This window comes from Salarias fasciatus, chromosome 15, assembly GCF_902148845.1.
Source record: "Salarias fasciatus chromosome 15, fSalaFa1.1, whole genome shotgun sequence".
NCBI lineage: Eukaryota > Metazoa > Chordata > Actinopteri > Blenniiformes > Blenniidae > Salarias > Salarias fasciatus.
The window spans coordinates 3,584,506-3,599,601 of record NC_043759.1 but is presented as its reverse complement, the minus strand read 5'-3'; the positions used below and the strand labels follow the sequence as shown (position 1 = coordinate 3,599,601).

Sequence of the window (15,096 nt, the reverse complement as noted above, 5' to 3'; positions counted from 1 at the left end):
ACATGAACTATAGTAACCCCACTTTTAATTCATCCACCCCATTTCTCATCAATCAAGGTTAACAAGGAAGAAAAAATAAATACATAAATAAATGAGAATAAAAAAAAGCCTAAATATACACATTATTTAAAACAATGCACAGTGCAATGTCACTGAAATATGTTCAAACAGAAGAGTGACACTACTTAAAGGACTGCAAGTCAATGTAAAGCAATATACTCAACACCCAACACATTTATGACACAAGAAACGAGTTGTTCAAGTTAATATGACCACATAGATTAGAAGGTAGTTACAGGATGGAGGGCATGCTGCAGATCTGTAATCTACAGAAATTCTACAGAAAAGGAACCAGATTTCATAAAAATTCACCCAACTCATGTTTATCAGTGACTGTCCAGTGTTGTCATCCTATTGTTAATGTTTGGAGTGTATAGTTCTCTGCAGCGTGTGTGTGTGTGTGTGTGTGTGTGTGTGTGTGTGTGTGTGTGTGTGTGTGGGGGGGGGGGCGTAATTACAAACTACATAGATCTCAATATTTCTCTATTGCTATATAAACTTTACTCTAAGTAAGTAAGCAAGTAAAATTTATTTATATAGCGCTTTTCACAGACGTCGGTCACAAAGTGCTTCAGAGAGTAAAAATCATAATAAAAAAAAAAAAAAAACGATTCACTGTACATAAGAGCATAACATATAAACAGTACATGTTCCTGCCAAGACAACACTGACTGGCGGTCTAGAAAGCCTTCTGGAACAAATATGTGTTCAAGGGTTTCTTGAAAGCCTCCACCGAGTCCAGGGAGCGCAGGTCCGGGCGCAGCTCATTCCTGAGGCGCGGGGCAGTGGAGCAGAAGAGCGGTCACCCCTGGTTTTGAAACGAGTACGGGGGATTCTGAGAAGGTTCTGCTCAGAGGACCTCAGGCTTCGGGCTGAGCTGTAGGGTGTGATGAGGTTTCTGATATATATGGAAGCCTGGCCATGTAGAGCTCAAAAGGTCAGCACCAAGAATTTAAACTGGATACGGAATGTAACAGGGAGCCAGTGGAGGGATTTTAACACGGGTGTGATGTGGGACCTCCTGTTGGTGCTGGTCAGCAGCCTCGCAGCTGAGTTTTGAACATACTGGAGGCGGGCCAGCTCCTTCTTAAGACAGGTGAATAGGCTGTTACAGTAGTCGAGCCGCGGTGATATAAAGACATGGATTATCACTTCAAGCTCATTCTTAGACACCATGGGTCTGAGCTTAGCGATGTTGCGCAGCTGGAAGAAACAGGTTCTTACCAGCTGCCTTGAATGGTGGTCCAGTGACGTGGCGCTGTCAAAGGTCACCCCAAGGTTCCTCAGTTCGGTCTTGGTTGAAGGGCTCAGATCACCAAGGTGCTGCTTAATAGTGGGGATGGCACTGTCTGGGGCAGTAATGGGTCTCGGTTTTTTCTGAGTTTAGTTGGAGGCTGTTGTCTCTGAGCCACTGCTTGATTAGTTACAAGAAACCAAAACATGATACTTTTATTTGAGACGTCGTCCTGTGTGTGAAGTCTACCTGGAAAAAAATTAAGACTGCATTTTGTAAAACCAAATGAAACATGTCTGATCATAAATTGATTTTTTTTGTCTTTTTTTCAATGAATACTTGTTCACGCACGCACGCACACACGCACACACACACACACACACACACAAAGATAAAAGAAGCTGCTGAGGGTGTGTCAGGTTGACCTGCAGGTGGCGCCGCTGCTGGTTGGGGGGAATTAAATAAGCGTAGAGTTTGAGTGTTTTTGGCCGCCTGCCCTCGGTGAACCTGATCTGCGTATCCATCTCTCTCAATCCCTTCCTAAACCCCGTGATGAAGACTAAATCCCTCCGCTCGGCCCGCCGCGGCTCCGCACACCTTCTGCGACTCGCCGCCATCCTCGAGACGCTCAATCCCCGTTAAGGAGAAGAAAACAAGACGCACTGCGAGCGGAGACCAGACGGATTGACGAGGGCGTGCCGGGAATATTATTGAACTTGAGCGGCGGAGCCTGGGAGTTTAAAAAAGACAAATTTCAGACTGACTGAGATCTGTGAGGCTGTCGGGGAGCTTAATTAGGAATGAAGAAGTCTGGATAAAAACGGAGCTGTCAGAAGCGGCGGCATGGAGACATTAAACCACTAAGAGGGAGAGAAAAGATGCAGGGTTTAGTTAAAAGCAACAGAAAAACAACTCCTGACACAACAAAGGACCCGGCGTTCCTCTCACAAGACAGAAATGCTCTCAGAGCAACAAGGAAAGGAGAAATGATTCCAAACAATGAGGGACTGTTTGACCAGAACTCAACCTGGTCCATTAGCCTGTGGTATTTCATTTAGGCGATCGGTAAAGTTCATGATGGGGATCAACATTTAATACCTGATAAAGAGAGAAGAACATGAAACTCAAATGGCTGAAGGGAACAATGTGAAGACTAAACCATCAGTGGGCCCAGTATCTCACCCTGAGGCACACCAGCCAACATAAGATGCTTTAAAACAACTTCTAACATCTCGGATGATTAAAAACATTTTTTGCAGGAGCGACTGAAGCTCAGTTAGGTGTTATCTTGCAGTTACAAGGTTCCTACAACATAATGTCCATTTGAATTTGACAATAAAAGCACTTCTACAGACTTTTAATGCTTTATTCTCTATGGAGAATGTGAAAAACATTTAATTTATTCATGAGTAGGTAAGTTACGTACACTAAATTCAATATCACTGGAAGGATTAATATGAAATTTCTTGGAAAATGGTTAATTTTGTAATTATGAGACGGGACTAACTATATATTAAAGTTTCTATTGTCCATTTCATTAAAAAAAACCAAGAAAACTATGATTTCTTAACAAATTATTACATTTTTATATGTTGGGGAAAGAAATATAAAACAAAACATTTTAGTAACAAAGTAAGAAGGAAAATACAGGAAGTCAAGTACTGACCTCAAATCAGAATTGAATACAAAGTACGAGTTCCCAGTTAATCAGGTTTATCATCATTTGATTGTTAACCCACTTGATCAATCAGACATTTATAGGACATCAACCAATAATATAAAAGACTGACTGCAACAAAACATGCTTTCATCCACCGTCCAATCAGACTCTGTGAATTCAAAAGCATCGCTTCAAATATTAAGAGAAGTGTGATTAATCGCTTTAATCCCCAAAAAGGCACTTATAAGTATTTAAAAACAAAGAAGGCTGCAGGGAAAGACTAAATGGATCGATTTTTATTTTTTAATTCATCTTTAAAACAAGCAGGTTTTTGTGCCGACCTTTGACATGTTTCAAGGTCGTGTTTCACCAGAAACATGTGGTGTGTGTCTACGACGGGTCTTTAGTATCAGCTGGTGTTAGACGCGCTAAACATCACGCCACAAGAACCGACTGGCCCCAGTAGATGAAACCCAAAATAGACGTGGCCACAAACCAAGAAACCGATGAATGAAGCGGAGCCTGAACGCTGGCGGACCGGATGGATCCGGGTCAGGGAGCTTCGTCTGCCCCTGCTCCAGCTGAAGGACGGTTCCAGTCCGGACTGGAACCTGGCGTCTGTCCACGGGGCCGCAGAACAATCACTCGACATCAGTCCACTCATGCACATGCTGGGCGGCCCAGTTTGTAGAGAGCCGGTAACAAAACACGCTCATGTCCGGCTGAAGGAACACTCCGGATCAGCAGGAGAATTTAACACGTTAGTGGCGGAGTTATGAACTCGTCACTTCTCTTCAAGATGAAAACATCGGAGGAACTTCTCTGTTCACCGAGCGACTGTAGCTTTAGCCTCACATTAGCTCAGAACCGCAGCGACGCCCTGAAGGACAGTTTCTTATAGACGGTCAGTCTGCAGCTTTCTGAATGGATTGTTTGAAAATATTTAGGAAGGTTGCAGAGCTGCTGTCTCCCTCTGCTTTGGATCCAGATCATAGAGCATCTTCCTCCACTATCTGATTTCACTTTGACTTACTGAGCACACCCATGAAGCATTATTTAGATAATAAGATCATTAAAATACCTTCTTAACTAACCGGGACATTTCAGGAACTTGTGAAGTCGTTGCCTTCCTTTCTAAGAGGCGACATTCAAGCAGTGATTTTCTCCTACAAACGCTGAAACCTCCAAATGAAACCCTGGCTTGTTTTTCACGCCGTTTGTAGAGATGATCTGACGATAACGCCTCCGCGTCAGATAATGTTGGGCTTTCTCCTCGTCGACAGCTTTCTTTGTGAACTCAGTCAGTTTTAATTCTCGCCGCAGCCCCGGGTGTGAAAATCCATATTAGACCCCGGCTGAGAGGAAAAGACGCTCGGGTTGATGAAGTCGGCTCGACTCGACGCTCACAGCGGCGTCTCTCGCCGTCACCCCGCCTCCGGCTGAAACGCAGCGCTAATGATCCGACTTCAGCAAACAAACAGGATTAACACGCAGCCGGCAGTGAGGCGGATTGGACCGACTGATAATCTCACTGCAGCGCGCCGCAGCTGACACTGAACTGCCGTTATTGATCCAGATTAGCTCATATTGATAATTTCTGATGAGACTCGTCTGATTCAGTTAATTTAGCAGCAGGAACTCTTTCTGATCGTTCTCATTAATTCTGCACAAGATAAAGCGTATTTATCATTATATCAACATGTAAACAGCAGAGCGTGAATATTAGAGGAAAGTGAAGATTCAAGAGTTTGGATTAATCAAACAGCTGGTGAGAGGCAGAGGAGGAAACTGGAGGTTTATGTCTGTACTGGTTATGTTCACTGGACCGTGTGTGTGTGTGTGTGTGTGTGTGTGTGTGTGGTGTGTGTGTGTGGTGTGTGTGTGTGTGTGTGTGTGTGTGTTTGTGCAGCCCTGCTGCTTTAATCACTTTACAAAAGTTAGACGTGTATCTCCACTGATTTCTATATTGATTTGTATCCAAAATAAATTTACTTCTGGTGTTAAAAGCAAAACAACTGATTTATTGTCACGATTAAAGAAGTATTTCTTCTTTTTCACTTTTTCAGTACATGAATTGGTGACAGATGCAACTTTGATTAGTTTTTGTCAATCCGAAGCACAGAGACTAATTAGATGAACTGGTGAAATGCTTGTCTTCACTGTGAATCATATTCTTATCCTTTGAGATGAACCGATACCGGTACTGATGATGTTCTGATACCGCAGATTCCTAAAAGATCCCCGAAATCAACCTGATAGGTTTAACATGACGACATCGGTCAGCAGCAGGTAGACAGGACGGTGATATCCACGGTTTAGAGATTATTTACCATGAATGAGAATGACGAATACGTGAGACAGACTGTTTATCATGTTCTGATCGAATATCAACTTTATCAGTGGAGACATTTGGAGCAGTAGAGTTAGAATAATGTAGCTCGCTAGTTTAACTGCTCTGAGCCGTGCTAACATGCTAAAGAGTCTCAGGGCTCACACACCAGTGATGCTACACGCTAAACGTGACTAAAGTCTGACTGATCTGAAAACTTTACAGCTGCTCAGAACTCTGCTGTCACGCAAACTGACTGTCAAAACACAATTAAAGTTTTGTGTTTTGTCTTTAAACTGCTGTCGTGCAAACGGCCGGGATGTAAAGACGATGCACATTTCCACGCTCCGTCCTCGATAATCCTCCGTCACCTTCATAAGATCTCTCCTGCCGTCCAGCAGAGCCTCGGAGGGTTCAGGCAGCAGATCCGCATCTCGAGTCCTGACCTAGAAACTAACTGGGCCATTACAGGCTGACGCTGCTGTGATCTAAAACCGTTTTCATTTAGAGGACATTTTCCAGTCCACTCCGCCTCCCTCTCCCTCTCTCTTTAAAGTTCAATCTTCTTATCGTTCCCGCTCCTGCACCCGTAGCTATTTCCTGACCAGCTGTGAAACAACAAATCACAGGCGGCTGGGCTTCATCCCCTCCGGTGGCGTCATTCTGCTGGGCTGAAACACGGGTTTTAATTCAGCAACCTGGGAGAGGAAGAGAGAAAAGAGCGACTCCATCTCCATAAATTATCCTGTCAGAGCAGGACGAGCCTCTCCCGGCTCCTCCAGCACGACACCAGGAAGCAGGGCCTTTGCTCGTTTGCACACGGAGGCTGGAGGACGCTGCTCTCTGGATCGTCTCTGGCTTTTTTCACGGAATCTGGCCTCAACTGGCCGAGACGTCTGTTTCCCTGCCGCACATCTCCTAATCTACAGCGCTTCCTCTTCGGCGGCAGAGAAGAGGGGAGTGGCGACAGATTCACAGTTAGGGTCTTAATTAGAGGCTGTAAACAGAACCTCAATAATCCAGGAAGCACGATGTATCAGCGCTGATCTCGGTAAGTATCGGCCGTCGGCCGTCACCACAATAATCAATGCATCCTCGTCACATTGATCCCACCAAACAATAATGGAGCAAGGCTCAACTGAATGAGGCCGAGAACAAAATCAAAGCTGAGCGAGCCTTCCTCCAATCAGACGTACGATGGCAGACGCCCCAGGGGATCAATGCTGGACGGTTTCAGGATTATAGGACTGTCAGGGCCCGTTTCCACGGCAACAACTTCAAGAGACAACGAAAAACCGTCGTTTACACGACAACAGAGCTCGAAGCGGCTGAAAACACAACTTCCAGAGAACGGCTCCGTCTCCATGGAAACGTAAGAAAACTTTCTTTCAATGTAAAATGTAATCAAGTCAACAGTGTAATAACTTGCTCAATAATTCAGGAAACATAATTTTGTCAATTCATTTAGTTCTTGCAGCACTGACGTGGCATTAGAGAGAAATTCATTTTAATTGAGAGTCTGTCAGATGACAACATGGTGTGAGTCGGTGTGACGACTCCTCACCGAGCGGTCCCTGGCGGGGTCGTCCAGTGTGACGACTCCTCACCGAGCGGTCCCTGGCGGGGTCGTCCAGTGTAACGACTCCTCACCGAGCGGCCCCTGGCGGGTCGTCCACTGTGACGACTCCTCACCGAGCGACCCCTGCCGGGTCGTCCACTGTGACGACTCCTCACCGGCGACCCCTGCCGGGGTCGTCCACTGTGACGACTCCTCACCGGGCGACCCCTGCCGGGGTCGTCCACTGTGACGACTCCTCACACCGAGCGGCCCCTGGCGGGGTCGTCCACTGTGACGACTCCTCACCGAGCGGCCCTCCTCCAGGACCTATTAATCAAACCCCGGAGCTCCGGATTGACTGGTTGGGTCTGAACCGAGGACTCGCTGCGGCGTCACCAGGACGACAGCGAGCGAACGTCGGAGTGGCGAAAATGAAAGAGGAAACAGAGAACCTCAAAGTAGAACCCCGGTTTGAATCCGCTGAACGGAGTCAGACGTGACGATGAACTCCTGATTCACAGGAAATCCAGATCGCGGACGGTTCTGATGGTCGCAGCTACAGCGGCGTTCAGCTTCGTCAGCTTATTGTGTATTTTAGTAACTCTAACTGTTCTTTTGCTTCATGTACAGCATAGTGGAGAAGTGGTTCACACTCTCACCTCACGCCACCAAACCCACGGTTCGATGCCAGGCCTGAAGGCCATCCTGTTTGGAGTCTGCATGTTCTCGCTCTCTCTTTTTCTTCCTCAGTTTGATAAAGCAGTTTGTCTCAAATCCTTTTAAAAAATTATTTTTTGTATTTTCGACGTTGCTCAAAACAAAAAAATAAACAAAAATAAAAGCTTGAGTATGATTTTCCATCTGTGGCTCCTGAATTAGTGAACAGCAGCAGAAAAACACATCAGATCTGTGAAGCCTCCACTCGGCTGCTAATTCTCTCTAAAGCTGCTTTTTAATCATAAATCCATCAGAAAGTGATTCACGAGTCGCTCTAATCCTCAAGCTTTCATCTGAAACTGAAACACCTTTTCACTGAATAAATACTGTTTATTAAATCCTCTCCGACTCCGAGACGCTTGATGAGTTTGTTTTCATTTAAAATTCTGCTGGAAGCCTTCAGAGGGGAGTGGAGTGCTGTTGATTTCATTTTTACTCCACGAAATATCTTTAACCTTTAACATGAGGCCAGAGCAGCCTCTACAGGTCGGGGTGAAAACTAATGCTGCATTAACGAAGTCTGAACATTTCACTGCGAAGCCCTCTCTCAGGTGTGACCTTTGTATTGGTCACTGTTTGTACAGAAACTCGTCATGAATCTCTTCATCTTGTTCAGAAAGTTGGACTGAGTGACCTGAAGTTTTCTAGGAGATTTAAAGCGCGGTTGTGCTGCTTCGGTTCCTCCTGGGCTCTGCAGGAATACTGGGTCACTGCAGGCCGGCAGACAGAGGGAGGGATGGAGGGATGGTGGGATGGGAAAGTGGGGGGGGGAGGTGAGGACAGGGCTTCGTTGGAAGTTTCCTCTCTTTGTTTCCACATCGATGTGGGTCGAGGTCACCGCTCCACCTCCAGGCTTCTCCTCTCCAGCACTCGCTCCTCAGACCTCAGAGAGTCGCCCACTCCCGTCTTCACCCGTTCCTCCTCCCGAGTCGCTGCTCAACACTGCGGCAATGAGCCTCCACTCATTCCACTGCGGTGGCGGTTCTAAGCTCCGCTGCTGTGACCTGCGGTCCAGCTTCAGCGTCTCGACGCCGGATCCACTGATCGGCTCTGAAGCTCGTCTTCGGCTCCGACAACGCCACAAGGACTTCCAGGGAAAACTGCAAACTCTGGTCGCATCATGAATGCGTGTTTACATGATAACAGAGTCACTGAAAACATTCCGTTTCCATGGAAACTGTTAACGTTGAGTGTATCGTATGCTGACAGTCATTTTCGAAACGTCGCAGTGTGAATGTGAAACTTTCCTGAAACTACAATGAAAAAGACGATGTGTGACGGGAAACGTCGTGGAAACGGGGTGAAGGATCACGCTACCCTCCAAAAAGCTACAACTGCGAGGAAAAGACGAGCTGCAGCTATCTGCCCTGTGTGTGTGTGTGTGTGTGTGTGTGTGCTAGAGCTATCATAGCTCAGTCATGCAGGTAAACTCATCATCAGCACCAATCTGCTCAGGCCTCAAGGGGAACGAACACACACACACACACACACACACACACACAGACACAGACACAGAACCCCCCCCCCCCCCCCCCCCCCCACACACACACACACACACACACACCACACACACACACACACACACACACACACACACACACACACACACACACACACACACACACACCCACACACACACACACACACACACACACACACACACACACACACTCTTCAGATGGAGGGGGTTACAGCCCATTCACCCATACAGTCGGAGGAAAATTAATTTGTTACAGCGCGTTTATCGTCATGACAACCTGCCTTTTAATTAAGGGCTGACAAACAGCAGCGTGGCGCCTCTCCGGGGGGACCGGCCGGGAAAAAAAAAAAAAAGGGAAACGGAGGCAGAGCGGCTGACTGACGGAGAGGCTGGAGCGGAACGTTCTCATCTCACGGGCCTCGTTTACACCACGGCGTTCTCAAGTGGGAGTGACAAACTGTCCTCGGTGTGTGTGTGTGTGTGTGTGTGTGTGAGTGTGAGTGTGAGTGTGCCAGTGGGAGGAGCCTGGAGGACGGCTGCAGACTGACCTCTTGAGGTTGAGCAGCGCCCAGGGGATCCCGGTGGGCGTCTTGAAGGCAGGAAGCAGCTTCTCTCCCAACTCCACCGCCTTCCGACGGAAAACCTGCCAGACGGAGAGAGAGAGAGAGAGAGAAGAGAGAGGACGTCGTTACAGCGGGCTGCCGGCATCTCATCGTCAACACGTCGGGAATCCATGAAATCGTATCGACACGACCCCAACATCCAGCTTTCGAACCGTGACACCCCCGACCCTCCAACCGAGCGGGAGCCATGTGACCGAGGAGGCAAGACGGAACTGGGCTGAATGTGGGACCAGAGCCAGGATGTATTTAAAATATATCATTAAACAGACAAAACAAAAACAACAGAATAGAGAAAAAACAAGCAAATCCTAGAAAGAAGCACCTACTTTTTTTAATCCTACCGTTTCCTTTTACATTACTGACTGGAATTAATTGAAATTCAGATAAAATGACCAACATGTCTGCTGCACACTCAAATCTGGAGCTTCTGCTCTTCTTTGAATTCATCTTTCTACTCTGTGGCCCGTTTTCACGACAATGTTTCCAGATAAAGGTTTCCACGCCTCTCCTCTTCCTCATCCTCCTCCTCCTCTTCATCCTGTCTCACTCAGCTCCATCCCGCGTCCCAGTTGCTGTTCGACTGAAAATGATGAAATTATCACACTCTTCAGGTAATCTCCTCAAAACCTCCCTGAGATGAGAACCGATCTGTTTCTGACAGGCGGAGCTCCATAAGGCGTCTTCAGCAGACGAGTTTACGACCGATCTGCTGATGGAGATGAAGGTGTGAGGGATCGAGTGCTCGTCTGATTCTACATCGTCCTTCATGAAGAAACTCAAGGACTGCAGCATGTTCATGAAAAAAAGCCCATTTCTAACACTTTGCTGGTCGACCAGAGTTCTCCGAACTTCATATTTCCAGCCTTGTTTCCGTCCGTGAGACACGCTGCTTCAAGACACACATCAAATATTGACGACTTTACGATCAGTGATACCAAAACTTCAGCTTCAACTTAAAAGTCTGAATCGCCGCAGTGAGTCGAGCGTCCGTCCAGAAAAGCGGAAATGGTGAGCGTCTGATCTCCTGTCGTCCCTTTGGAGGGTTTTATCCTTTAAAGTCAAAGACGCAACGAACTGCGCTGGTGAACACACATCTGGGTGTATTCAAGTTTTTTTTTTTTTTTAGAGGGATGGAGTCTACACTTTAGAATAACCTTCAGTCTGAGCCCGATCCGACAGCAGCCGCCTCGAATAAACCTCATGAATATTCACACTGGAAACAAGAGCTGCAGCAGGAAGTGGGTGACGGCGTCCTTTAGGAGAGATTAGAAGAGACAGCAGACTGGTTTCAAGGTGTCGCACGCTTTTTTTAAGACTTAGGGCACAAATAGAATCTCATAATCAGGTGAGAGAAACGACTCTGTGAAGCTTGTCTTGAGTTTCGTCATGCAATACCAGTTTACACCACAGGGTGGAGTGTTGAGTTACTGGAAGACGCAGCAGGATTTGACCGCAATTTGCTTCAAATGTAAAGAATGAAACAAACTGAATAAAAATTAACTTTTTATTAATGTTTATGGGTAAACTTCGGGTTCAAAAGGTTTAAACAGTATAACGGAAAATAAATGTCAGAACAAAAAAATCTAAATAAATTAAACAAATATAGAAAATAAACTATGCTAATCTGTATTTACATGGATGAAAAGGAGTAAGAAGAAGTAAAAACAGTTTTTCTTAATTTAACATCAGCTCCGGTCCAGACTGCCATGGAGCCCGCCATCATCCCGAGTCATCCACTAAGTCCATTTTGAAGGTTTGAAATGTGATTTTCTAATCAAGGACTTTTTTTTGAAAGAGTTTAGGGATTTTTATTTTCAAAATAGCTCATTCCAAGCCCGATGATGCCTGAAAAGTCAACTTTGAGGGTTTTAACTATGATTTGAATAACAGTAGGACTTGCTCTCTGACGACACATCTCAGGAGTTCTGCTGTTCCTCATCAATACAGCTTCGGCCACAACACTCAAACCCTCGCCGTCATCGTTGAACATCACAATTTGCAAGAATCAATTCTTTAATCTTTGTTGATCAATTTTACTTCAACGACAGTGAAACAGAAGCTTGTCAAGGTGGATTATTCGATGCTGCTTTCCTCTCAGATCTGAACTGAACAACTAAGACGAACCAGCAACCCGACAGCAGCTGCAGCTCTTGGTTAATAATCCACCCAACACCCATCAGACCGCTCGGCTTCACTATGAAACACAGTGGAACAGGCAAAGGGCAGTTTCCAGTGTCGGCATGCTGAGTGTGATGTGTTTGTTTTTTAAAGGTTAAACGGAGGTTCAAATCCAGGTAAAGGTCAAACAGCTGCTTCATCCCAGGAAACATGTTTCAGGTGAAATGGTGAGTCGAGAAGCTCATCTAGGATTTTCAGAGAACAGCAAAACAAAAAAAAGGTAGTGATTTTTATACAAAATCAGCACTTTTTTCTAAATGCTTCCAGAGAACCAAAACAGACCACTTAGAGTAAAACAGTGAACTTTTCTTCAACTTTAAATACTGCATACACACTACTGCCGTGATAGTTTGTGTACATGTCCGAATAGATGGACAGTAACAGAGGAGGAGTCAACTCTATATGGTTTCTAAAAGCTTTATGAAATATCATCTGCATAAGAGGAGACAGGAGACCACTGTGATGCAGAAAGACAACTTGAGGAGCTTCGACGTCTTCGTCGTACTTCATCTGAGAGCAGACGTGTTACAAAACACAGAATCAACTTCTGGACGGGCCTGTAAATTACAGCATTTTCACTTTTTACAATCCTCAGTCTCAGAAAAGCGACGCTGTTTCCAGGTGATGGATTTACTGTAAACTCATCTGAATGTCGTCTGGGACTAAATCTCTGTGTGACGGTGTGCTGAGCCCTGGACGGATGACGACCATCAAGCTGGTCTCATTCTGTGACTTCCTTCCTGCGTTAGCGTCAACTGAGCGGACGCCGCGCCGCCGCGTCTCTGAGGTGTCCCACTCTGTTGGCTGGAAATGTCCAGCGCTTCCACATCGTGCTGCTGGCGCCGCTGCTGCTGCTGCTGCTGCTGCCAGGACGGAGTCACGGTCACACTGTCCCAGTGTCAGTCTGACTGTGAAAACACTGCCGCACACACAGACCTGTGGACCTGCTGGAACCCTCGTCTCCACAGAAAACAGGGGAAACTCGATACAGCGAGAACATTTCTGAACTACGCTTCAGCTGAAACTGAAGCTTTCCAGGTTTCTGGGTGTCGTAATCGCTGGAAGAGCTGCTTTTTGAAAACAGCTCCCAAGATGGAACTTCCTGAAAATCCTGTTTCTGTGAAAACGCAACTTCTCTGAAGTACACAGCTCCTACTGCGGCCGTGGCACGTAGAGAGTTGTTCTGCACAACTGCTGTTGTTTCTGGGGTTTCCATGGAAACAGACATGACTTTCAAAATAATTCAAAACTTTTAAAAAACGAAAGAAAAAAAAAGATTTTCATGTGTAAATGGGGCTTTACAGAACTGTACACAAAAACAATTTAATTAATACAAATTTATTGTACAGTTTGATCGCTTTTAGTTTATCTCCACTCTTCAGATCAGGCAGTATCATTAAACAAATTAAATAACAAGAATTTCTTACATGTTTGGTATAAAAAATAAATAAATAAAAAAACTGAAATCAGTATAAGAACACAATGTGCAGCATGAAAATAAATCTTTCTGAAGCTGAAATAAGAGCAGCTTCAGAGATTCAGGAAACAATTTCAAGGACTTGCTTCCATTTAAAAAAAAGACGAAATAAGAACATTTAAATTCACATGAGGTCCTCAACCTAAACTAAATAGCTCTTAGCAGTGACAAACATATGTAAGAAAAAACCTGCTTAAACACACAGCGGTTGTTGAGCGGTGTTGAACTGCTCTGGTCTATTATCACCTCCACCATGAACCAGCAGCTTCCGTCTGGCTGCCAACCTGGCAACCGGCTGGAAAATATTTACAAACTGCCCCCATTCAACACGATCCAGGCTGTCCAAATGCCACTGAATTAGCATGAGCGCCGTCCGCCGGCCTCCAGGAGAGAGCGTGCTGTTGGCGCTCTGGTCATTATCCACTGAACAACGCCGCGCTGTGTTATCTCCTCACACACACTCCGAGGTACAAAAGCCTCCAGTGTGGCGGCGGGCTGGCAGCGTCTCACCCGGGGGACCCCCACCCCTCCACCCCGCTCGGCGGCGGCCGGGGAAACGTCTCGAGAGGCCACTTGTCAAAACAATGCACCAACTTTATGACGCCTGGCTCAGAACTCACAGGCTGGAAAAGGTTGGTGCCGAGCGAAGCGGGAGGAGTCGCTACGGGAGGGGTGGGGGAAACACACCAGCTGCTGCTGCATTCTGGGAATCACTGACATCTCAGGGTTTACCGCTTCAATGCTTCCAACGACACAAAGCAGTCAATCCGGCTGCAGAAGCAGAGCGTGTTCAGCACCGCAGTACCACTTCCAACCACCAGGTGGTGTTGAGTCACAAAGACTGTGGAAGAAGCAGAGACGACTGGCAGGAGAAGATCCGCTGATCGGACCAGTTGCCTTCATGATCTGTTTTTAACATCTGAAGGTGAATAATAAAAACAGGCGACACATTTTAAAACAAAAGATGATAAGGGGTTAAAATCCAATCCTTGGTTAGTGGGACTGGAACTATTAGTCACTATTTCTTTAATAGCTGTCTACTGCTGTCTGGAAGTCATTAAAATATCCCTGAAATCATAATTAACAACCAGGCAGAAGAGGAAACCCTACTGAAGACCTAAAGGCTGCCATCTTATGTACACCAGAACAATCTAAACACTACGTAGTCTCTTCAAAAGTTGTCATCTGTTTGGCGCTAATGTTAGCATGTGGAGATGCAACCGATAACAGCCTGAACTCAGACTGGATGCAACCGATAAAAGATTCAACACGCCGAGGAGAGAAACTATTTAAGAGGAAAGGAATTTCATTAAACCTGAATTTAAAGTCCTCAAGGTGAAACACTGTGCATTTGTTTTCCAGAAGTCTCCGCGGGACGAGTTCTTTTAACGGCGGCTCGCTGGCTCCATTAAGGAAACAAGAAAAACTGTCGGATTGTAAACGTCTATAAGTAAAACCTGAAAATGAATGGAGACGAGCGTGAGCAGAAAGAATACAACTAATGAAAGTCTTCACGCACTTTCTCAGTTCACAACACTGCAGTGTGTGTGTGTGTGTGTGTGTGTGTGGAGGCCTGTGTCGTAACAAGGCATGAGATCCCGGTGATTAATGCCTTTAATAATGCCAGAAGCACACTGAGGGGAATAAAAACACTCCCAGGGACGCACAGGGGAATGAATTAAACACACCTCGTGTCCAAGGCCATCAAGCAAACTGCCAACGAGCTTTAATAAGCGGCCGAACTGCACGGAAACACGCCGGAAACTTGTGACGGATGGCG

The 15,096-nt window shown here is 46.0% G+C and overlaps 1 protein-coding gene across 1 annotated transcript in view; it reads right to left on the bottom strand.

The window, feature by feature from the left end:
- man1a1 (mannosidase, alpha, class 1A, member 1) overlaps positions 1-15,096 on the bottom strand; it is a 130,376-nt gene that overhangs the window by 27,828 nt on the left and 87,452 nt on the right. Inside the window, 1 exon segment of the mRNA XM_030110197.1 lies at positions 9,587-9,681. Coding sequence (XP_029966057.1) covers positions 9,587-9,681 — 95 coding nt within the window.